Source organism: Panthera tigris, chromosome D2 (assembly GCF_018350195.1).
Source record: "Panthera tigris isolate Pti1 chromosome D2, P.tigris_Pti1_mat1.1, whole genome shotgun sequence".
NCBI lineage: Eukaryota > Metazoa > Chordata > Mammalia > Carnivora > Felidae > Panthera > Panthera tigris.
In genome coordinates, this window is record NC_056670.1 from 18268082 (window position 1) to 18292903 (window position 24822).

The 24822-nt window shown below is 49.2% G+C and overlaps 2 protein-coding genes across 6 annotated transcripts in view; one reads left to right on the forward strand and one right to left on the reverse strand.

Moving 5' to 3' along the window:
• URB2 (URB2 ribosome biogenesis homolog) overlaps positions 1–18780 on the reverse strand; it is a 28617-nt gene extending 9837 nt beyond the window's left edge. For 3 of the 4 annotated variants that reach the window (XM_042960073.1, XM_042960075.1, XM_042960076.1), the window contains exons 1-7: positions 18652–18780; positions 16754–16892; positions 14601–14777; positions 10100–13421; positions 5728–5888; positions 3735–3845; positions 1734–1976 (exon numbers count right to left, since the gene is read on the reverse strand). In XM_042960073.1, coding sequence (XP_042816007.1) covers positions 1734–1976; positions 3735–3845; positions 5728–5888; positions 10100–13421; positions 14601–14777; positions 16754–16879 — 4140 coding nt within the window. In that variant the 5' untranslated portion in view covers positions 16880–16892; positions 18652–18780. Of the gene's footprint in view, positions 1–1733; positions 1977–3734; positions 3846–5727; positions 5889–10099; positions 13422–14600; positions 14778–16753; positions 16893–18528; positions 18595–18651 lie in introns of those variants that run through there. The other variant, XM_042960074.1, reaches the window with a different exon arrangement.
• A 219-nt stretch (positions 18781–18999) lies between these two features.
• Positions 19000–24822, forward strand: part of TAF5L (TATA-box binding protein associated factor 5 like) — a 32198-nt gene continuing 26375 nt past the window's right edge. Inside the window, exon 1 of one of the 2 annotated variants that reach the window (XM_042960077.1) lies at positions 19000–19085. The gene's annotated coding sequence lies outside the window, so the exon portion shown is untranslated. The remainder of the gene's footprint in view (positions 19086–24822) is intronic. The other variant, XM_042960078.1, reaches the window with a different exon arrangement.

A 24822-nucleotide genomic window follows, 5' to 3' on the forward strand; every position in this document is an offset into this window, starting at 1 on the left:
CGCTGCATGAGACTACTTAAATGAAGTAAAATAAAAATTCATTTCCTAGTCATACAGCTCCTAGGCCACATTTCAAGTGGTCAGGACACGCGTGGCCCGACTGCTGTGAACAATGCAGACACAGACCATGCCCCACAGTGCTTCAAAGATCTATGGGACATCACTGCTCTTTTCTCAGAATTCTGAGAATGAGCAAGAGTGAATCAAGTGTTGGGATTTTTTTCCTTTGGTATTAATTTATCCAACCAAATTCTTGACAGCATAACATCCCGTTCTTTACATCAAATTACTGACCTCACAGCATGCTCAGAAAGAACTCGTTTTTGCACAAGTATTCCAGAGCTTCATCAAACTTCCCAAGGACCCCTCATAATCCTCTATCATACTGCACACGGAGCCAGAGCCAGACTGAGTTCACACCCTGGCTTAATATGGCACCAGCTACTGACCGGTCTGCTGGGCACTCTGGCTGAGGTGGCCTCATGCTGTCCCCTTGAGATTCACCTACGCAGACGCTAGCCTGGTGCTTTTGTCAACTCAACCATGCACACGGCCGACGGTGTGGTCACGAGCCATGTGGGCCCTGTCCCCCACCCTAACCCAAAGGCAGTGAGTGAGAGCCACTATCATCGGTCACATCACTCTTGATTGCGACACACCGTTATCCCTGTCAATTTTCTCCTTTCATTAAATGGTCTAATTCCGCTACATGATCATTTGTTAATGGTTCCGCGGGAGGTTCCCACAGCTTTCTAATATTGCTTTTCATCAACTGCATGGAATCCTACATCTTTTGCGAGATCGGCAATTCCAGCTTATAACTGATTTGTACTACGTGCACGCCATACGGTCACATTAAAAAAAAAATCTAACCATCAGCAGAGAGATCTAAAACAAAATGCTCACAAGACAACTGGGGACAAAGGCAACTGTTCAGTGGTGAAGGGCTGGAGTAAGGCCCAACGTCACGAGTGCTTAGTCTACCAGAGAACTTTTTTTAAAAAACTACATTGCTCTCAGGTCTCTAACTCGAGGACATGAAAACACTTAAAAATATTTGCCTGCGTCTGTGTCTATGTGTACACAGCGTGTCTGTAAGTTCCCACACATCCCATGGATTAGCACTGGTGCACTGGGAAAAACACAGGCCAGACAATAATCCTGTAGCTAAGGTTTAGACTCAGCTGGGTGACTTTGGCCAAATCCCTTAGCAGCTCCCAGCCTCAGTTCCTTTACCAACAGAATGAACTCCCATCTACTTTACGTGCTTGCTGTAAGGGTGAAGTGAGACACAGAGCAAATGTTCAGTACAGGTCGGCTGAACTGGAATCTTTTCTATGGGACGTTTAGTTTAATTTCAAAGGTGGTATACTATAAAACTGGAACTCCGGATGCCTCACTCCCTACACCCACCTGAGTCACAAACCTGTAAAGAGACCTAAGCAAGTGAGTGACATTTAGATATGCGACCTGCAAAAAGAGAATAATTCGTAACGAGCTTCCTTAAATAGCTAGTACACAAACGCCGTTCCAAGCGTCAGACCCAACAAAGATGAAACTCAAACAGCCTGGTGTGAAGATCCAACATTTTTGTGCCTGAGAAACCACTGTGTCCCTGGAAAGTACCGGAATTCAGAAGTTTGCTTAGCAGGTCACCATTTTTATCGTCCTCCCGCAGTGGGGCTCTCTCTTGCTGCTTTTCTGCCACCTGGCACCCTGCCCCACCTCCTCACCTTCGGGTGACACTGCAGGATGGAAAAGAGCACGTTGTGCGTCCTCAGGAAGATGCTCCCATACTCAGGGGGCTTCAGGTGGTCCAAGGGCACGGTGAGCAGGATGCTGAAGGCCAGGCTGACGTGGTGCGGGTTGCCGATGGTCCCCTCCCCCTGTCGCAGCAAGGCTGCGAGCACGTCCAAAATGGACTCCACCACCGCCAGGGGCACAGTCTGCTCCCGACAAGCCTCTCGGTTTTGCAGCTACAGAAAAAGACAGAAGAAAGGAGAGAAAATGAAGGTGATGCTCTACAGAGAAAATACAAGTGAAGTAGACGGAGGTAAGAACTAAAGCGACAGCGGTAAGAATGTCCAAAATGAACTGATATGGTCAGAGGCATCCTTCTGAGGAGAGCAGGAGCCCAGTGTTCCATCTCCAACAGCGACCCACGGTGGGACTCTTTGTTGGACTCATCGACCACAAAGAGAACTAATCCCTTATAAGGACTGACTCCTCCAATTTGTCAGAACAAGGAAACTTCACACCAGATACACCTAATAATATTTTCCCAAAAAGATCAATAGTTCTACGTATCTTTAAATTAAAGTTTCTTTGTTACATATCTTAAAAATCAGCTCCAGGGGGCACCTGGGTGGCTCAGTCGGTTAAGCGTCCGACTTCAGCTCAGGTCACGATCTCACAGTCCGTGAGTTCGAGCCCCGTGCCGGGCTCTAGGCTGATGGCTCAGAGCCTGGAGCCTGCTTCAGATTCTGTGTCTCCCTCTCTCTCTGACCCTCCCCCATTAATGCTCTGTCTCTCTCTGTCTCAAAAATAAATAAAACGTTAAAAAAAAAAAAAATTAAAAAAAAAAATCAGCTCCAGATGTTTGATTATTGTTCTAGAGAATAAAGAGAATGGACTCAAAATGATGAGGGGCAACTCAAGGTCTGACCTACGTAAGCTGGGAGAGCTCACCAGTGACCCTCTTCCTCACGCTGCCATGTGTCACCAGCAGCCCTGCTGGGGCCTCTCACAGCGCCCATCTGCCTGGGGACACCGGCTGTGCTGACTTCATGCCGTTAGATTTACAAGCGTGCATATTAATGCAGCCCTACTGTGCACAGCACCAACACTGACCATGCACCGCACGAGCCCCTCTTCCCTCCAGCCATCACTCTCCCTCCTGGTCCCCACTACACGCACTGGGGAAAGATGAGGGTCACCCACCAAATGCAGATTCCCAGGAAAACGAAGAAGCAACAGACCAGAACCCAGAACATTAAGTCCACTCCTTAGGTCCTTCTGCCCTGAGAATGTGCTAACCCAAGCCAATTCTCTCAGGTAGCACAAGAGACTTACAGAGGGTGATGATGTTGAAACAGATACGGCTCTTTTGAACCCCAGTGCAAGGATAATGACTGGAGACTCTAGAGGGCAGAAACACTGGGACAGTCCCAATCGAGACGAGGGTTTTGTGCTGGTCAAACAGAAAGTCATGGGACTGCCCCACGTGTCCACCAGGTGCCAAAATCTAACAATCGGGTGCGACTGTGATAATAATCTATCTGCAACACTACTATCCCATTCTATGAAGCCACTTTCCTCTCACTGTATCACACACTGTAAATGTACACACACCCCTGCAAATGAATGAATGCACTAAACTGACCCCAGAATTTGTGGGGACAAAAGAAAGCCCCACAATTCCTTCTCATCTCATCTACTTTAAACCGGCTTCCACAGGAGCCCCATCTGATCGCTGCGTGCCTTCCTGTACCGCCCACCAAATGCTGCCCGAGGCTCCCCGACACACCTGCACACCGCCGCTGCACCCCATCTGCAGGAGACACACAACAGCGCGGACGGCACAGGCACGGACAGAAAAGCGCTCTGCCGGCAGCTGTCTTCAGGACGCGGCGCCCAGAAACACACTCTGCATAAAGCCAGAGACGGCAGAAGCCAAAACGCGGCCTACAGGAACAGGGGTGAAGAGTCAGAGGGCATGACCCAGGGGGACTCACAGTCAGAGCCGTGACTATCTGGGGGCTCGCACACCAGAACAGACTCGCTTTCTCTCCGCTGAGTGGGCAGCTCAGGAGCAACTTGATCAGTGTGATGGCTGACAAAGTGGCCTGAGGGGGGGAAAAAACACAAAGTTAGCAGAAACGGCCAGCTCTCTCCTAACAAGTCTATCTTGGGAAGAAGCCGGGTCATGGGCGCTAAAGAGATACAGCAGGGCCCGTTAGCACCCCGGTGTCACGGGCATGGACCAGACCTGGTTTAAGGCTAAATCCTGAGGGGGAGGCCCTTTCCACCCTGAAGCAATCAGGAAATAAAGAAGATGAGCCCAACTGTGGCAAAGTAGAGGCCTTTGCAGTAGCATCTCACTAAACCAAGCAGGCAAAGGCACCAAGAGAGTAAAATAAACAAGGCCACAGATCGGTGCAGCAACCTAATTACACAGACCTCGTCTCGTCCAGATGTTGTGGAAAGAGGCAACGAGCCGTAAGTCACCTGTACAAGAATCGTATGTGCTCCTGGGGAAAAGGAGGAGCCAGGGGAAAACACGGACACAGTGAAACCATTAGATTAGGTGCTACGATTACAGGTGATGGTTTTAAACCAGGAGAAGGAACTCTGTGGGAAAGGAACTCACTTTAGCGAGTGCCTATGTCAACAAACGTCTGACCCTAGGCTGGCATTTTACACCATCGATTTCAGCCTCATGCCGGCCCTTCCTCCCCTAACCCCGGGGCCCCACAAACCCATACAATTCTGGCCTCTGCCCTTTGCTCTCCCTCTCCCTCTCCCTCTCTCAAGCCCTGACCAGCCACGCCCCTACACACTGCCACACCCCGAGGTAGCCCCGCCCCCTGCCCCCGCTCATCTTCTCTATTTCCTGATTGCTTGAGGATGGAAAGGGCCTCACCCTCTCTCCCACCCACCTGTACCCACCAAGGGCCTGCCCACTGGCGCCTCCCTCGCTGTCCACCTTCTCACACCCACACAACCTCTGCCCTGCTGCGCACACAACACCCTCCTCCCTGTCTCCATAGCAACGTCCCCCCCAGCCAAATCCTCTCTGGCCCTGAATGCTCAGCCTCCAGTCTTGCCTCCTCTGTAAACCAGCCTCTGACTGAGACTGACCCTTCTCAACGCTGGGGCCCAATCATGCTGCACGTGCACACAATGGAAACTTCCAGAGGGGCAAGTGCCACGGCCACATAGCAGTGGCCCTGGTCCAGCCTGGGCCTCTTGCTCACGCATGAGAGACGTGAGCTCTCCCGCTGCCCCTCTGTGGCCTCAATTACCCTCTCCAGCTCTCTTCCCATCCAAATCAAAACCAAAGCCAGTGTGCTGATTACAACCACAAGTCAAGAAGCCACTCATGAGGCAGAGAAAGCTCAGAACCAGAAGGCATGGGCTGCACGGCTGGCTCTGTGGCATTCTTCCTCCTGTGCGAGCAGGGACAGCTGACCAGTCCAGTGCACACGGCTGTTTGGCAGAAATTCCAGCACGTAAGCTCCATGCAGAGGCTCTCCAAAATATGTGATGCCAAATGCAAATGCAGGGCTCCATTAGCAACCACCAAATACACAAAGTGCAAAGGACTGCAGGGCAGCTTGCCGATCAGAGCGATTCTCAAACGGGATCGGGCCCATGTGACCGAATCAGTTTTTAAACAGTATGACGGGAGATGTCTTAAGCAAAGAATGAGCAGAATTTAGCTTTTTTATATGCCAAAATTACAAGGATGCTACGTTTAATATTTCATATGATAGCACACAGAGTTGTACTTTGAAAAAGTTCCCCTTTGAAAACTAAGGCCCCTTACACTAAGGCCCCAGGCCTCTCTGCAGGCCACGGTTCCCTCCATAAAACCCCCTGGCCCAGTCTCTACCAGGTAGATTTTGCGTGTTCATTTCCAGGGGTGATACCACAACTTGAATAAGTTTTCCCTTCGAGCGGATTATCATTTATGCCCCTGCCATACAAGGGAGAACGGGTACCCACCTGCACATCTCCTTTCCACACGTTACTGACGTCTAATCCTTGGAGAACATACCGCATCACCATCCTCAAGTCCTCTGTCGTCCCAACTTCTAACATTTGGGTCAACAAGGCTCCCAAATGAGGCTCCAAGTCCTGAATTATCTGACTCGAAACTGCAGGATCTGTGCAGAAAAGAAACCCAAACGGCTAAGATGTGACAGGAAAGGGGCAGGTGAAATACACCAGAGTAACCACATGATGGAACAGGGTCCCAGCCGGTGAAAGTCACCATTTGAGGGGTGTGGAAATACTCGTGGGGCGTGTGGCACAGTGTGACCGCGCTCTCCCGCACACGGCTGACCTGTGCAGAGCACACACAGCGCGGGGGGTCGAGGACGACAGCGGTTAGCAGTGCTTCACGCCGGACTCTGCACGCGGGTGACTGCTACTTTCTCTACGTGCTTTTCGACGTTCCTTGTACGGGCAAACCTCAGAGATACGACAGGATTGGCTCCAGATCACCGCCAGGAAGCAAGGGTCGCAATCAAGTGAATCCAATGAATTTTCTGGTTTCGCGGCACAGATAAAAATTAGGTTTCCGCTATGCTGTCGTCTATTTGGTGGACAACAGCATTACGTCCAAAATGCGATTCACATACCTTCATTTAAAAATACTTTTTCCGTGAGGCACCCGGGTGGCTCAGTCGCTTAGGTGTCTCACTTGGGCCCAGGTCATGATCTCACGGTTCATGGGTTTGAGCCCCGTGTCGGACTCTGTGCTGACAGCTCAGAGCCTGGAGCCTGTTTCAGATTCTGTGTCACCCTCTCTCTGCCCCTCCCCCACTTGCACTCTGTCTCTCTCTCTCTCTCTCTCAAAATTAAATACGCATAAAAAAATATATTAAAATAAATAGATAAAAATATTTTTGGGGCGCCTGGGTGGCTCAGTTGGTTGAGCATCTGGCTTCGGCTCAGGTCATGATCTCAGGGTTCCTGAGTTCGAGCCCCGTGTCGGGCTCTGTGCTAACAGCTCTGAGTCTGGAGCCTGCTTCGGATTCTGTGTTTCCCTCTCTCTCTGCCCATCCCCCACTCATGTTTTGTCTCTGTCTCTCAAAAAATAAATAAATGTTAAAAAAAAATTTTTAAAAATACTTTTTTGCTAAAAAATGCTAACCACCATCTGAGCTTTCAGTGAGTCATAATCACTGATCACAGATCATCATAACAAATGTAACAACAAAATAAGTTTGAAATATTGCAAGATTTACCAAAATGTGACAGTCATGAAGTGAGCAAATGCTGTTGGAAAAACGGTGCCAACAGACTTGCTCAAGCAAGGTCGCCACAAACCTGCACACTATGAAAAATGGGAGTATCTGTGAAGTTCAATTAAGAAAACTGCAATGAGGGAGGGCGCCTGGGTGGCTCAGTAGGTTGGGCATCCAACTTCAGCTCAGGTCATGATCTTGCAGCTCCTGAGTTCAAGCCCCACATTGGGCTCTGTGCTGGCAGCTTAGAGCCTGTAGCCTGCTTCAGTTTGTCTCTCTTTCTCTCTGTCCCTCCACCGCTTATGATCTCTCTCTCTCAATATGAATAAACATTTAAAAAAAAATTTTTTTTTTAAGAAAAGTGCAATGACGGGGGGTGCCTGGGGGGCTTAGTCGGTTAAGCGTCCGACTTCAGCTCAGGTCATGATCTCTCCATCTGTGAGTTTGAGCCCTGCATCAGGATCTGTGCTGCTGAGAGCTCAGAGCCTGGAGCCTGCTTCAGCTTCTGTGTCTCCCTCTCTCTCTCTGCCCCTCCCCCACTCGTGCTCTGTGTGTGTGTGTGTGTGTGTCTCTCTCTCTCAAAAATAAATAAATGTTAAAAAAAAAAAAAAAAAAGAAAAGTGCCATGAAACAAGGTGTTCCCATATTCTTTTACAAAATCAGTAGGGACACAGGAGCGGCATGGCACTTTTAGAGACATGAAAAGAACTCCAAACTTCCGGGTCTGCCTGTCGCAATCATCAGGCTGCTTCCCACTTAACGTGGGAAGGCCTTCTGATGTCGCCACGGCAGACTGGTCCCCCAGGTCAGGGCATTCAAGGCCCTCTATAATCTGAACCCAGCCTACCTTCCCAGCCACATTTCGGCTCACAGACTATTCCACATTGCCAGAATACTTTCCCAGTCTTCGCTCACTACATAAGCATCAGGGGTGGAGGGGACCACAGGCTTTGATGGATAAAGACCTCAGCCCCAGCGTCCAACAAGGTGTAAGATCCTGGACCCCTGAGCTCTCCGAACCTCCATTCCCTCACCAGTGAAATGGGCAGAACCGCACCAACTCCTGTGGTTGGCAAATGAAGGAAAGAGCAGCGCGGGGCATCTGCCGTGCGGAGGGCTCGGCATCAGCACCCCCACCGTCTCCGCCTACCCCACCTACTCTTCGAAGGCCACTGCTTTCTGACGGTTTGCCCGCACACGCTCTAACCCACGGTCCCCAGGTCCGGGGTCCCGGAGAACGCTGCACCGTTCTGCGATCTGTGTGAACACCTGCTTACTTGATTACGCAGGTCAAAATCAACACTGCAGGGGCACGGGGGTGGCACAGTCGGTTAATCGTTCGACTTTTGGTTTCAGTTCCAGTCATGATCTCACAGTTCGTGAAATCAAGCCCCGCAGAGGGCCCTGCGCCGACCAGTGGAGTCTGCTTGGGATTCTCTCTCTCTCTGCCCCTCCCTTGTGCACACCCGCATTCTCTCTCAAAACAAATAAACTTAAAAAAAAAAAAAAAATCAACACCGCATTCATCTCCAGAGTAGGATGTGGTTCCACGTGTGTATGGAGCATTTGTAAAAGTGACGGTTTCTCATAACTGAATTGAGGCAGCCCTCAGTAGGCACTCCTTCCCCTCTTACTCCAATCCCTCTTCTAGACAAAGTCTAGCAGCTCAAGGAGAGGAGGCCCGGACCCAACAGCAACGCCTGAGCCTGCGGTCTGAGGGACAGTGGGGCAGGCGGCCTTGGTCCCCCGATTGCCACAACAGAGGCTCTGTCCCTGGGGTTCTAACCCTCAAGTCCAGGGACACACGGTCAGGACCTCGAGTCCCCCTCAGGTCGAGAGGGTTGGAGGGAAAGAGACACACACGATATTCTGTATAACAAAGGGGAAGAGGGGCCAGAGCTTCAGGCCACGCGCTGCCATTTCTTGGATCACTCACTTAGGACACTGTAACCAGTGTTCGTCAAAAGACTAAAATTCTAGCCTCCCCTAAGGTGAACACCGTTCCCTAAAAGAATCGCTGACAGAATAAGATAGAACATGTGACGCCAAAGCCTTTTCAGTCAATCCACAATCAAGGCAGGGACAGAGAGGCTATTGAAAGGGAGACAACAGCAGTGTTATTCTGGCCTCAACACTCCAGTTCTGGCACTGGTCCGCGCGGCTCCCTTCCTACAAGGTCCTACTAAACTCTTTTGTGTCTGATCACGCCTGCAGCCCCAGCTGCGGCTCCCTCCCGCCTGTCACAGCTTTTCCTCCGGACACAGAAGTCGGCATGCCTTCTGGGGGCTACGCCCGGCCGACACGCTCCCCAGTCTCACCCCTAAGGACTACTCTAACTAACCCCGACCCTCGGTAACAAAACCAAAAGAAAACCAACCCACGCCAACCTGAAACAGAGACAGAGGTGGCCCTTCGACCTCGGGGACAGCAGCTATCAAATGCTTCTAACACACAGCCATTACGAGGTCTGTGGTCTTGACTGGCTGGCCCAGGAGGATGACACCAAACTAAAAGACCGTGAAGACAGCTAAGCTCCCGCCCAATTAGCACCCGCAGCCCGATGATGGCCAGGCATCACACTGAGACCCAGGGGTGGAAGTTCACTGAACTGCCTCGAGGAATTTTATGAGGTTCCCTATAAATTATTTGCGGTTTTTTCTTTGACTTGGCTTAACGTCGCCTTCGGTTACTAACGATGGCAGTGGAGATTGGACACGGGGAAGCTTACCAAGAATGAAATTTATATGTTAACCATCAGGGCCAGGACAGATAAAAGGTAAAAAAGATAAAGAGTAACAGATTTCAAAACTATAAACCAGAACAATCCCCCAAATAAGTAAAAAGCTAAGATGTCAAATAACATACCTAGAAGGCCGCAATCTGTGTAGAAAACAGAACCGTGAGCTTTATACGGACAGAGAATGCAGACACTGGACATGAGTTCCTGGGAGCGGGGCAGTGGGGGGATTTTCTCACTGCCCACAGCATGTACCTTCCACAGTGAACAGGTGCTCCACGGGAGTGTGGGGGGCGGGGGGGGGAAGGGGCACTCACCTTGCTGGTGGCTTACCAGCTTTTACCAAAAGCTCTATGGTACAGAATTAGCTCAAGAGAAAATACCTTACCTGCCAGAACTTTCGTCACAGAATGAAACACGGAGGCAAAAACAGAATCCTTCTTGGGATGGAGTTCTGGGGCCAAAAAGAACACAGTTAAAAACCGCATGGCCGCCTGGAAAGACTGCTGGTCTCCTGCAAGGGCCGGTAACCCTGACAGCAGCTGAGAGTAAACATTCTGGTAGAAGGCGGTATGGGAGGTCAGCATCTCGCCAGTCATTTGGGAACCCTGGGCCCCGTGCCTGGAGCGCTGGCCCACATCCGCCTCCAAGAGCGTGCTGACCGACGAGATGAAGGCGGAGGGAAGGCGCTGGCCCCGGGCCCCGCGTGCCCAGCACAGTTGCAGCACGGCTCCTGTCTGGACAATGGCCTTCTGCAGCAGCTCAGGCAGCGCTTCTGAGGCCTCATGGTGCTGCCTCCGCTCTTTGACCAAAGGCCCCAGGACTTGGCACAACTTGGTTAGAGACACCAGAAGGAGCTGCTGGCCCAGAGGATTCTGGTTTTCCACCTGCTTGCCTGACGGTGCTTCGGTGGACAGTTTGCAGAGGAATGCAATGATTTTCCCAAAATTGAGCACCAGGCTGAGCTTCATCTGGATAAGCATCTGCAGTAGCTGTTCCAACAATGTCCCTGTCAGTTGGAGGAATTCCAACCAGGAGGGGTCATCCGCAGCAACAGAAAATCTACTACTGGCTCTGAACGAGGAGGTCAGCATGATCTCGAAAATCTCACTGGCGTACATGGTCTTGAGGACTGAGCGGGCACCTTTCCCTCTCTGCAGGTGGCCAAGAAGCCGGTAGCAAGTCTTCAGAAACCTGAGGGTCAGTGAGGAGGGGCAGGAGCTCCCCAGCCTGGTGACGGCCACGGACAGTAACAGAAGAAAGTAATGCACGTGATAGGGAGTCGAGAGGCTGTCCAGTTGCAGAGCAGAAATAACTTCCAACAATCCCAGGATGCTCTCTAATTGTTCTCCCTCCAGCTGAATTGGGAAGCCACTCTTGACCAAGGATAGTAAGTTTTGGGCAGTTTCTCCTTTTGGTTCTACACCTTCGGGTCCAACTTTTGCAAATCTGTTTTCCCAAAGAGCCACACCCATATGCTCCTTTTCAAAGAGCCAGGGCAGCTGCTGACTGAGAAGACTCGGGTCACCCTGGGCCCCAGAACACAGGATGCCCGCACAGCCTTCGGACAGGCGCATTAAGAAAGCAGAATGGAGGGGCTGCATTTCCGGAAAGAGAGGGCTGTGAAGGACGGCACTGGATATTCTTTCAAGTGTGAGGTCTGCCTCTTCTTCTGCTGAGACCTCCTGGGCTTTGCTCGTCGGTAAAGTTCTCAGCAGCACACTGGCCAGGGATCGCACATCATCCGGACAAAGATAGGATATTAAAATTGTGAGATTCGACACGATCAAGTGCCAGTGCGCTACGGGGTACGTGAGTGCACTCACTGTCCCCACCTGGCCATCCCAGGAGGCGGTCGTCCTCCGATTCAAGCTTTCTCTGCCAGACCCAAGAATGTAGGCAGCATCACGCCTCAGAGTGCAGAGAGCTTCCTCAGACCGGAAACTAGTTTGCATTAAAGTCCTTTTCATTTTCTGCAGGTAGAGCTGTTCTAAGCAATACCTGCTGAGAGAGTCAAACCGAGCCACAAACTTTTCTATCTTCTTCCAGTGGTGCGTTTCTACACCGGGGAGCAACGAGGGGAGGTCTGCGGTCTCCACAGCAACGTCCGTAAGAGCCCCAGACACAGAGCGATACTGGCTGCAGTTCATGCTGAGCATGGTGTCGACCTGGGCCCAAGTGTAAGAGAGCAGGAGTGCAGAGTCACTGACCTTCTGCAGCCAGAGCTCAAGCTCCGGGCCCGGGGGGTCCAGGAGAAGGTCCAGCAGGGGCTTCACGAGCTCCCGGAGCATCCTCTCCATGGTGCGCTGCATCCGCCTGATGACGGGCAGAGGCGTGCTGCCGTCCAGGCTCCTCATGTTGAACATGATGCAGTGCAGCAGTGAGCTCAGGGACAGCGACTTCAAGGCCATGTCGGCATCGCCCCGCAAATAAGGCAAGACCAAAGACTGGAACTTCTCCAGCACGAGCGACCACGTGTCCAAGATCTGACTCGGAGGCAACTCCAGGAGGCACTCGCAGAGCACCCGGGAGGGGCCCGCGGCCAGCACGGGCTGCCTCAGGGCCTCGGCGGCCGGGCGGCAGATCACCCCCAAAACCTCCTCAAACAGCCGTGGCACTTGTCGGAGCTTCGCGTAAGTCTGGAAGAGGGTGTGAAGAAGCGCCTCCTGTGCTTTTTTCGTTCGAGAGTCTGTCACTTCTGCATCGATCCAAGCTGAAGCCAACAGGTCGTCGAGGTCCGGCTCCAAAACCAGATGATTCAGAGACGTCAAAGCCTTGAGGCAGCGGAACCAGGCCGGCACGGACGCTTGGGAATGGTTTGCCAGCAGCTCGGCCAGACGGCGGTAAAAGCGGAACTGAGCCTCTCCGTGCCGGATCCTGTCGGCGGCGATGTTGTAGATACCGCTGTGGGCCACCGAGGTCAGCAGCTGTTCCACAGCCAGCAGTTCTGAGGTCCAATCCGATGCGGCCAGGGCGGCCAGGTGCTCCTCCTGCAGCTGTGCGATCCTCAAGCAGCCGAACAGCCTGGGGAGCACCTGGAAGCAGAGAAGCTGATTCCCCTCCCTGAAGTAAGAGTCCAGAAAGAGCTTATACAGCAAGGCCACTGAGTTGGCTACAACGGCAGCATGCAGTGACGGTTCACAGTAGCCCGTCTCCACCAGCCTGGCAATCACAGTGTCCATAGGAGCGAGAACGTTCTTCAGGGCCCCTATCTTCGCGTCGCCTCGCTGCTGGTCCAAGAGCTCCTCTTTGTAGGACGAGAGCAACTCGGGCTGAAAGGCCCCACCTCGAAGCACGGCCTCAATCTGACTCTTCACATCCCGGCTCAGCGCCTGCCGCAGCTGGCCCTGGCCGGCCTGTGCCCACGGGCCCCCCGAGAGTAAGTGCCTCAGGACCAGGCAGGGCTGGAGCAAGTGCCCGGTCACCTCGCCAAAGGCTCGTCGTGGGTTGACTTGCTGCTGCTGGATCAAGAGGTAGCAACCAAGCGCCAGGTGAATGACTTCGAATAACTGGGCGACCCCGGCTCCTTCTGGCTGCCTACAGGCCAACCAGCACAGCTGGCTTAGCAGCGCCACTAACAGCTCCTGTCTAGCCGTGTAGATGACGGCGAGGGCGGGTGTCGAGAGGATGCCCTGGCAACAGCTCAGCACGGCACACATACTTCTTTGGGATCCCAAAGGAGAGAAGTCAGCTATCCTCTCGTTTATGATCTGAGCGTTAAAAAAGCAAGAAAACTCATTACGACACCCACCCACACACAAGAAGAAGACAACTGAATCAGTGAACTCACTCTTTGTCCTTATCTTGAGGAGGAGGAAATCCCCAGATCACCGTATCTAAATCAACTTGACATTCGCTTACTGCGCCAAAGGACGGCAGAGTACCTGTTTTAAGTCCTTCACACAGCCATCTCCTACCAATATAAATTCAGAAAAGGGATCGGTGTCTTTGTAATTCTGCTGTCCCTTCTAAAGAGCTTGTTTTTCATAAGACTTGAACTCCGAAGATTACTTTTCCTTATATCCTAAGCCTCAAATTCAGCTTAGAAGTTATACGTGGATGGACAGTGGCTTTGGGCTATGATCCTATGGTCCGAAATACGTTTTTACAATTACACTTTATATTAAAAAAAAAAAAAAAAAAAAGCAAAAGGTACTCTTAAAAGAGAAAAGCAGAGGGGTGCCTGGCTCAGTTGGTTAAGCATCTGACTTCGGCTCAGGTCATAATCTCACGGTTTTTGAGTTCAAGCCCCGCGTCGGGCTCTTTGCTGAGAGCTCGGAGCCTGGAGCCTGCTTCAGATTCTGTGTCTCCCTCTCTTTCTGCCCCTCCTGTGCTCGCACTCACTCTCTCTCTCAAAAATAAACATGAAAAAAAGTTAAAAAAAAAAAAAAAAAAAAAAAGGTCATCAGGGCCCCTGGGTGGTTCAGTGGGTTGAGTGTCTGACTCTTGATTTCGGCTCACGTCACAATCCCAGGGTCGTGGAATCAAGCCCTACGTCAGGTTCTGTGCTGAGTGTGGAGCCTGCTTAAGATTCATCCCCCTCCCCTTCCCGCCACCACCATCACTCTCCCCCGCTTGCTTGCTCACTCTTTAAAATTAATTAAGAAAAGGTAATCGACCACTACCCTGAAATAGTTCTAAGCTTCCCTTTAACATTAAATAACACAAAGTGCTTAGCACAGTGTAGAGCATAGAAAACGCATTCGATAAGTATATTTAGTATAAGTATACTAAAATTCTAGTAATATTATTTCCTTCTCGTCTTTCTCTACCTTGATACTTCCTATATCTTGAATAATTAACCCCAAAATAAATGAGCCTACAGCATTAACAGAAATCAAGAGATGCACGTTAACACACACAAGATAACACAGGAAACAAATAATCACCTTGACTAGGGAAATCTGAAGGTTAATTGTCTTTCCATTCTTGAGGAGATTCTGCAGTTTTCTGCTGTGTAGAATATTATCTATATAGATCCAAAGCCTTTCAACAATGTCTTCCTTCAGTTCAAGTTTTTTCTTATAAAATGCAACCAATGACTGTCTTGCCCAATCAAGTAATACCTGAATTTGGAAGAAATATGCTCTGAAAATATATATTTTCTTACCAAGAAAGATGCTGAACATTTATAAGGATGTTCCACGTATAACCAAATCCAATTGCCAGAGAAAAAGCTGTCTTTTAAAACCTACCTTTAGTATTGAGGAGGGCACCTTTTGGGATGAGCACTGGGTGTTGTATGGAAACCAATTTGACAATAAACTCCATGTATTGAAAAAAAATTAAAAATTAAAAAAAATAAAATAAAACCTACCTTTAGTAATATTATTTTATATATAATAGAATGTCCTAGTAACTTAAAATGCTTATTATTACAAAAAACAATAAAAAGAAAAACTAAGGGCACCTGGGTGGCTCAGTTGGTTGAGCGTCCAACTCTAGATTTCAGCCCAGGTCATGATCCCAGGGTCAGGCTCCGTGCTGAGAAGGGAGCCTGCTTGGGATTCTCTCTCTCTCCCCTTCTGCCCCTCTCCCCTGCTTGCTCACTCTCTCTCAAAAAAAAAATAAGTAAATAAATAAACAAATAAATAAAATAATAAAAACAGAAAAAACTAATTTTGTCTTCATTTGAGGCCAATAAAAAGTTTCAAGTGAAACTCTAAACAGTTTCTTCTAACTCTTCTCGAGTTATGCTAAATTTCAAAAGTTAGAAGCACAACAATTGCTCAGAATGGCCACTCAAAATGAATCACACCCAGAAGCAAAAACAGAGTCAAAAGGCAGAGGTTTGTGTCCTGGCTTTCCCACGTTACCTGTAAAACCTCTAGGTCTATTTACCTCATCCAGAAGACGGAGACGGTCTTCTGCGAAATAATGCACGGGGTGCTTTATGAAAGGGGGGGGGGGGGTCAGACATGCATAGTTTCCATTACTGTAACACGTTCATCAAAGGGGTGAGGCCTCAGGTCATGAGAGGAGAAATGTTGTAACAGTATGAACAGTGACAGATGCTAAAGGAGAAAATAGTTCTCAGCATAAGACTACGGAGACCTTGATCCAACCGCCACTGCTACTTCCGCCTTCGGCTCACCCTGGGTAGCACCTGCCAGGTGACTATCAAGCTGCTAAGATGATTCTCAGGTGCAGCCAAATTTAGAACCCACCGGATGTGAGAGCGCTCTACCTCCTGGACCTCATCATTATCTTAATAGATGTAACCCATCTTTGATGCATTTTGTTCTGTCTTCTTTAATACTAGCACATGGGTGTGTGTTAACACAATTTCATGAGTTCAACATCCTGGTGTCTCTAGTATATTAACAGGATTTTTTTTTGTTTGTTTCTTGCCAAATAAGCTTGAAAAATGTTAACAAGACATGCCTTTCTTGGTTCCTAATCTACTTCTAGAATGGCTTACTACAGATACTAAAGCTTCTCTACTTCCCACCGGGTCAAATTCCAAAGCTGTTTAACAAATCACCAAAAAGCAGTTGCTTATGGAGCATTACCTTGGATTCACAAACAAATGCAGCTACCTACAGACTCGGATCCTAATTTTTGTAACCCAGTTCCCAATTCGTTCACTGATGCATATAGTTGATTTGAAATATGAGAGGTGTTTCTTTTTTTTTTTTTAATATGAAATTTATTGTCAAACTGGTTTCCATACAACACCCAGTGCTCATCCCAACAGGTGCCCTCCTCAATGCCCATCACCCATTTTCCCCGCCCTCCCACCCCCCATCAACCCTCAGTTTATTCTCAGTTTTTAAGAGGCTCTTATGGTTTGGCTCTTTCCCTCTCTAAGAGGAGTTTCTAAACACACACAAAAAAATACTGACTTTGTAACAGAAAATCTCTGTTAATGAAATATTTGACTCATTCATTTTTTTTACTGATATTACTTTTAACCTCTAACCACGTTTTATTTTCCGACCTTTTTTCTTTTTAAATTTTAGTTAAATTTCAACACATAATTTATATAAGTGACTGTTCTTTTTAGTAGTAAACAAAAAGGTAAATTTCACATTAAACTTACTTGCTCTTTATTTGGAAGAACGCACTGGTGGGAAATCCAAGCAAAATGAGCTAGTTTTAGTTTATCTTCCCAAGAAGTTGTCTTGCTTTTGAGCTTAAAGGAAATGCCAGAATAAATAGCAGCCATTGCTACACTTTATCTAAAATTTAAAATGGAAAAAAATACTATATTAAGGCCAAACTCAATAGGCACCAAAAAAAGAACATCATGTATCTTATTATCTACATAATACATATTCCTTGAAAAAAAATTTTAATGAACTAAAATATATCAACAGAGTTATTGGGCATAAAGCTATACATAAAATGCTTTAGCCCATGAATTTTCTGGGGGAAATTCTGACAAAAGCAGGCATAAAAAGAATTACACTCACACATGTACCAGTATTCCTGCTGTGATCAAACATCATATCCTCCGATGTGAATGTGCAGGAATACAACCGGGCAAAACCCAAAGTATTCAAATTATTTGTGAAAGGAGATTCACGTGAGGTTTTAGACTGAAAATGTCTGCATAAATCACCTGCAACTATGTATCATCGATATGACTATCACCTATATGACAAGCTCCACTAGTTTAGAGAGAGAAATAAGCAATCTTTGGAGAAAATATTTCACCAAGTAGAAAAGAAATATAGTATAAAACCAGTCCCAACAGATGTACTGTTATTTCAGCTGCAACAGTAACTTTCCACTGTAACTTTATCCTGTTTATATACATGTAAGCTTATAGACATGCTCTGCTTCCAAAGACTCGATACAGTTACACAATTGAAACTATAAAAATGAGATATAAGAAAATGATAAAGGAAAGCAAGCATACTGACCAACGATAATTCCATAAGCCTGAAGTAAATATAGCTTTGAGTTTCCTAAACGTCATTTACAAAAAAAAAAAAAAAAAAAAAGGGGGCGGAAACCTATCACATTAAGTCATATTCATTATACACAAGAAAACAAGTTGCTCAAAAGTGAACCATTTTCTTACTCGGTACTGAAATTAAAATATTGTAAATAAAATCAAAATAGGACAATACCAAAAAAAAACAAAAAAAAAAAAACAATCGCAGTTTCATGATTCTGACATACTACCAAAGGGAAAGAATTTGCTATGCCAAGGGCTGGATCACTTGTATTTCTTCAATCTACGGAGCCTGAAATCCTACAGACCTACCTTCAGAATTATACAAGGAATGAGCGACCACCACGGGAAGGACACTAATATCAGCACAGCATCCTTCCCTCTATTAGAGAACAGAAGAGTCAAGCGCTGTCAGTTTTCCCAAACTGTCAAGAGGTCCACACGTGCCCATTCAAAGAAGAACTTACTTGTAACTTCAGTGTGTCAGAAAGCCAACGTACCAGCTACAAAGTACTTAAAAAGTGTTGGCAGAATTGGTTACAAAGACCCTCCCGGAGGCTACCAACTTTCCGCTCCCGGTGCCATCCGGCGGCCTACGCGAGGGGGCGTGAAGACCACCAGGCCGCACGCGAAACCGTGTTAGTACCCACGCAAAGGGAGCTTAAGCGCGGCCACACTCGGAACCCCGCGGCGCATCATGAAAGCAAGCAACGAGACCCAGAGAGCAGCGAGGAGCGACGTAAGGGGCTGCCGAAGGAGCGAGCCCCGGCGGCTCTCCGCAGCGCTCCCTGTCCGCGGCGCGGGGACGGACCCGGGGCGGAGGACCCTCCCCGCTTAAGGAGCCCACCTCGAGGCCAACCCCGGATAGGGACGGCGGGCTGGGGCGTAGCGCCCGCCCCGCGGGGGAGGCTCACCTCGGGGCCGGCCCTCGGTGAGGGGCACACCTGGAGGACGCCCCCAGGGAAGCTCACCTCCCGCCCCGCCCCGAGCAGGGCGGCGGCGCGGCCGGAGGGCAGTCCCCAGGTTAAGGAGCTCACCTGGCGGCCAGCCCCGCTTAGGGACGGCGGGCCGGGGCGCAGCACCGTGGAGGCGGCCACAGGTCCGGACTCCCGGACTGGCCCACCACGTGGGACCGGCCCCCGCGCTCCTTCCGCCCGACGCCGGCGGCGCGGCGGGGCGGGGCGGCGCGCACGCCAGGCATCGCCAGCAGAGCGCCGAGGCGCCTCGCCCATTGGTGGAGACGGTTGCGCGTTGGAGGCCCGAGCGGCCCAGCCCGCGGCCCGCTCCGTGTCAGTCAGTCATGGAGCGGCCGCCCATAGCCGCCGCCGCGGGGGCGGCAGGGCGCGGGGCGCGGGGGCCCGGCTGAGCCGGCCGTCGGAGCGAGACCCTGCGGCAGAGACGACGGAGGCGGAAGCAACCCGATCCCGGAGGCGGCGGCGGCGGGAGGAGCCGGAGCCGCCTGGGATGTTCAGTGAGTGCGGGGCGCGCGGGCGGGGAGGGCCGGGGGAGGGGGTCGCGAGCCGAGCGCGCGCGCGGGCGGGCGGGGGCCGGGAGGGAGGGCGCGCGGGCGGCGGCGCGGCGGCGCGCGGCGAGGCCTAGGCGGGGCGCGCGCCCGCAGCTCCCGCCGGCGGGGCGGTGGGGGCGGGGCGGGCGGGCGGGGCCGGCTGTGCGCGGGCGCGGCGGCCGCGCCTCCGCCCTCGGCCTGCGAGTCCCAGGCGGCCGCGGGCGGCGTGGCCTGCAGTCGGCAGCTACACCTGGAGGGCTCCGCGTTCCTGCTCGGGGTGGGTCCCGCCGGGGCGGCTGCCGGGCACCCGCCGGGAAGGGGTCCTGAGCGCTGGGCAGCCGGGGCAGGAGCACAGGTCCGCATCTCCTTTTCATTTAAGGAAAAAGGAAATGCCTTTTGGCCGAACTCACGATTAAACTTCGCACATGGTGCTTGCGGGTGGCCGGGTGTGAAATCGACCTCTGCGTGTGACAGGGGGGCGATCTCGAGTTAGACTAGTTGCTGCTGGAGGATACCGACCTGCAAGGCTGCCTTTGAGGCTGCTTAACTCATGACAGCAAGAGGTTTGTGCGCTTAGGCGGTACTCGCGAAGCTCCAGCCAGGGCTTTTTGAAAATGTATCAGGGGAGGCGTCGGTCCGAAGTCAGTTGATGGTTAGAAATAGTGGGTGTCATTTTAGACTTAGCGGAAGTGGAGGACTTGAAAGCTTCATGCAGTTCTCCCATCAGTTGTGAAAGTGTCGTTATACTGCGGATCTCGCAGCTTGTGTGGTTCTGGGATCAGAAGGTAAGTCTGCCAATCCCATGCGGCGTTCGTCTTCAATTACCTAAACTCTGACCTTGCAGATTGAAATCTTGGAATGGGGACTCCCGCGAACAAGCAGTTGGGTGCCGTGTCGGGAGGAGCAGCGAGGGTGGAGTTTGTCTGCTCGTAGGTGATACAAGTGCGTGACCTACCTGAGTTGTTGGGTGGGAGGACACGGCGGCCGTTCCCCATGCTCACAGCCCTGCTTGAAAGTGAGAGTAGGAAAGGGAGTTTGTGCCACATCTTTAAACTTCCGAGAAACTTCAAGCAGTGGATGGCGCTTGATGACCCTGTAGACCTAAGGTTGAAACCATGTAAGCTCTTTGAGCCTTAGCTTCCTCTTCTGTAAAACGAGGTGAGGACTGATAACTTAAAAGTAGGTCTCTTAAAGGGTGCCCCCCCCCAAAAAAAGGAATAAGGAATGTGAAAATGCCTGACATATAGAAAGCACTAAGTAGTAGCTATTGTCATTTCCTTTTGGGGAGAATACCTTTTAGATTCCTTGTGGGCCTAAATTCTTCGTGTAAAATGTGAAGCCTGCTAACTTTGATTTGCTTTGCCAATTACAAATCCTTCTTGCCTCTGAAAATGCAGTGTTAAACTAGGAAGCCAATGGGTGGGCTTGCTTTGAGTGCTTTTTCTTCATCATCAGACAATAAATCAGGTTCTTGTGTCTTGGAATGATTTTGTTGCTCCTGCCTATAAATGTGAGGTTTACATGTGCTTCTGTCCCTGTGAAGCTAGGTGAAGGCCTCAACCGCTCAGTAACTGGTTTGGGGGGTTTTGTTCTTACAAACAAATGTCCTTCGTAACACCTGTGAAGGACATCCCAGGAGAAAGGGAAGGGGTTCTGGTTTGGATGATTGGTCTTAGCTGGAAGGGAGCCCTAGCGGTCCTCTGTTAAACCAACATCACCCAGTGGATGCTACTGGAAGTCGTTTCCAGCCTCCTTGCGTGTGAGGGGCAGCTTCCCAGGTAGCAGTTCTGACCATTCTCTCAACGAGCAACTGGGAAGCCTTCACTGTTGTCAAGAAGCCTCTGTTTTCATGTGGAACCTTCTTGGGCAGCAGGACATTGTAAAGGGTCGGGGCCCAGGCCCTGAAGCCAGGTGACCTGAGTTTCCATCCTGGCACTGTGAAACCCTAGGGTAGTGTCTAACTTCTCTGGGCCTCAGCTTTCCTATCCAAGGAATGTTACTTAGTTTCCGGGGCTGTTGAAGCGTACGGGAGATGATCTACGTGCGGCCCTTAAAAAAGCGTCTTGCCAGTGGCATTCGCTCAAATAAGTATTAGGTGTTAGCAGTGGTAGTGTAGGAACCAGTGTGGTGAGCAGTGAAACAGGTTGGTCCTGGGTTTGGCAGTGGACCGGGCTGAGCTGAGCTGTGTGGAGGAGTAGGCCTTAACCAGGTCGGAGTGCCAGTGCGGTGGGGGGGTGCCTCCCGTCAATGGAGGAGTCTTGGCCAGAGCCCCTGACGTGAGCAAGCGAGGTTGGTACCCACCAGTTGGGTAAACAAAGGTGGATCAGAGTAACCTAGAGATGACACGATGGAGATTGATGATTTTTTTTTTTTTTTTTTTTTTTTTTTATCCTCCACGCTGGTGGAGGCAGCAGAAAGGTTTTAAGTTGAGCACAGTTGCCATCAGATTAGCTTTTTGGAAAGATTGTGCCTGCAGTAGCACGGGGTTGGATTAAAAGTAGGGAAGGCCCATCCATCCACTTGTCCTGGCAGCTTTTTGTCTGCCTGTGACTCAAAAAGGAAAATGACTGCTTAGCAGACAGGCATTTCTTTCCAAATCTGGAAGCTTAGAGAGCATTCGCAAAAGGCACGAAGAAACCTTTAGATCATCCCAGGCAGCCTTACCTCTTAAAAGTTGTTTTCAAGGATATACTGTACATACCTGATTACGAGGCCAGGCTCCCCGCAAACATCTGTCTGTAAAGAGGGTGTCACCACGTGTTCAAGTCTTTCCTATTTATTACAGGGCACTCTCAATTACTCTGTTTTTGAACAACAGGATGCTGTTTGGGAAATACATAGTGCACTACAAAACCTCAGTTGCTGCTAATTTGGTATGTTTATACAGTGAATCAGTACAGTCAGTGATGACTGAAAAATGTTCCGCCCTCCTGAATACATATTGATGGCTTCGGTTGGTTGAGATTTCCAATGAGAGCATCGTGTGTGGATTCAAAAAGCATTCTTTCGCAGCTGATTTGGCAAACGTGAAGGTGATGTGCTCTAGAAAACGGAATTCAATCGTTCAGAGGGGCTTAAGTGACCACAGAGACACTGATATGTGGAAGACGAAAGTGAAATAGAATAAAATTGTTTCATGAATTAACATATTGCCTTTTATAACGTATTTTTAAATACACATAGGTTAATAAGTTAAAGATTATAAGCAGACATTTGCGTATTTCATCTACAGCCCTCCAAGGTTTTATTTAAATTAATCCTCACAATTTCTTCTTCATTTTCTCATTGCAAGGGTATCATTGTCTTAGGTTTGAACTTAAGCTCCTATTTGGACATTTCACAGAAATTGTTGATCTTTTTCTCTAAAACAGATTCCCTTTTCTCATTTTTTAACTTTTAGAAGGTTTAAAGAACATTGTGTACTGGCAGGGTTCAGAAAATATCATGGAGAACTTCCATTCATAATTCTTTGTTGAGCAGTCAAATAAGCTACTCTTCTGGTAAAATGTATTGAAATGTATCTTAGTCACCTTGCAGTGTTTGGTTATAGTAAAAGGTAGTTGTGTCTTACTAGCAAAATACAGCTGACCTTTGAACAACACAGGTTTAACTGTGCGGATCCACTTATACACAGATTTTTTTTCCCATAAAGATAGTACAGTACTATAAATATTTTCCTTATGGTTGTCATCACATTTTCTTTTCTCTGGCTTACTTTATTGTGAGAATACAGTATGTAATTCTCATACGAAATACGTGCTGATCGACTGTATTTGTTATTGGTAAGGTTTTCAGTCTACAGGATATTAGCAGTGAAGTTTTGGGAGAGGCAAAAGTTATATGCAAATTTTTGAGTGGGGGCTGGGCAGGGTCAGTTATGTTGTTCAAGGGTCAACTGTACTAACTTTTGGCTATTTGGTAATTTAGTAATCAGAAGTGTTTTGCCCAACTTTGTGAATCAGCGTTTTTAGATGCTGATACATGAGTTTCGCAAAGTAACGCCATGCTCTAGAACCGTGTTGTCCACTAGTTAACATCGGCCACGTGTGGTTACTTAAATTTAATTAAAATAAAAGTTCAGCACTAGTCACAGTTTAATTGCTCATTAGCCCTTTGTGACTGGTGGCTACCGTACTGAACAGTGCAGACTTAGAGCATTTTTATTATTGCAGAAAGTCCTGTACTGCTCTAGAATGAAAAATGGATATCATTCCACTTGAGACACATAAATGTTTTAATGTCGTTAAATTGTTCCTGACATATTCCCCCTATTCTCTGAGAGTAAACCATTCTTTTTTTTTTCCTGTCTACAATAGTGTTTGCGAACAGAGCACGTATGAAAGTTTTCGTTCTGAAGTCGTAGTAAATGTAGATATCCATTCATGTTCCATACTCTTCCGTGTTAGTGAAGTTTTGATAGAAATAGTTTTTCTGTGCTGTAAAACAGTTTTAAAGCAGGAGGCAAATATTTGTGGCTCATAAAAACTCAGAAAAATCACGAACCTACAGTAAACTGTCACGAATTCCAACAAACAGAAGCAAGACAGCACTCACTTTATTCTTCATGTAAGTTTCAAAGATAAGAAAAGCTCCATCCTCCGGGAAGTCTACCGTCTGTCTGGGCGAGCTAAGGAACAGTGATGGCAGGATTGGACAACCTGCACTAGGGCAGAGGGATAGCAGTTTTAAACCTGGGAGTAGCATAATCAGATCTGTCTTCTACTCTGGCTGCATTCTAGAGGGTGGTTTGAGGTAGGGCCAGAGGTGGGGGGGATATTGGAACATTCCAGTTGAGAAGTGATTTGTGCTGTCACATTGCAGTGGATGGGGTAGCAGCAGTGGCTGCAAGAAAGAATTCTATATACAGTAGGAGCTGGTGGCCTGTTAGAAATGAGAGGGAGAAGAAAAATCTCAAGACGATGGCTGGGTTTTTTGCTTCGGTGGTAGATGATGGCATCACCAAGCTGGCTAGGAGCAGTAGGAGAAGGAAGAGGGTTTGAAGGAAGACAGTAAATTTGAGCATGTTGAACTTAGATGTTTGCAGCATCTAGGCGGAGATGTCCCTCAGACTGGAGCTCAGGAAGGTGGTCCGACTAGAGACGGTGTGAGTCTTGTCTAAGTAGAGTCATGATGTAGGGAATGTGAAGAATGAGAAGCAGACCAAGAATGGGGGAGGGGGAGCGACCAAGGGAGAGGGAGCTTCAAGGGAGGAGGCGCGTTCAGCAGCCAAGAGACCTTGTGGGGTAGTGTGGAAAGGGACTGTTTGATTTGGCAAGAGTTGAGGAATCTCAAGTCTTGGTAAATAGCCTGCTGAGGTGGGAAGCAGGGTCAGTTGGTTGGATAAGGAGGCTGGTGCCGTTTTGGAATGGCTGGGTGAGAAGCTATAGGGAAAGAAACTAGTTGGTGAGAAAAAACATCTGGAACATCGTAGAGGTCCCAGCTGATGTTGGAGAAAAGCAATTCCTGGGGGCATCTGTCCACCTAGTTGTGTGAGTTCTGCTCCCCATCCCCCACCCCAGCCCCAAAGAACCTCCAGGTGCCACATTGCATCCTGAGCCCTCAGCACTGAGCCTTATCTTCGTGCCGTCTGTTTCTCGGGGCACCATAAGAAAGAACACAGCTTCTCGTTCAAGTATATTCATGTCAGTCTGGGAGCACAGGTCGAATATGAAAGGCCATCGTAATGTTAACATTATATGAGGTA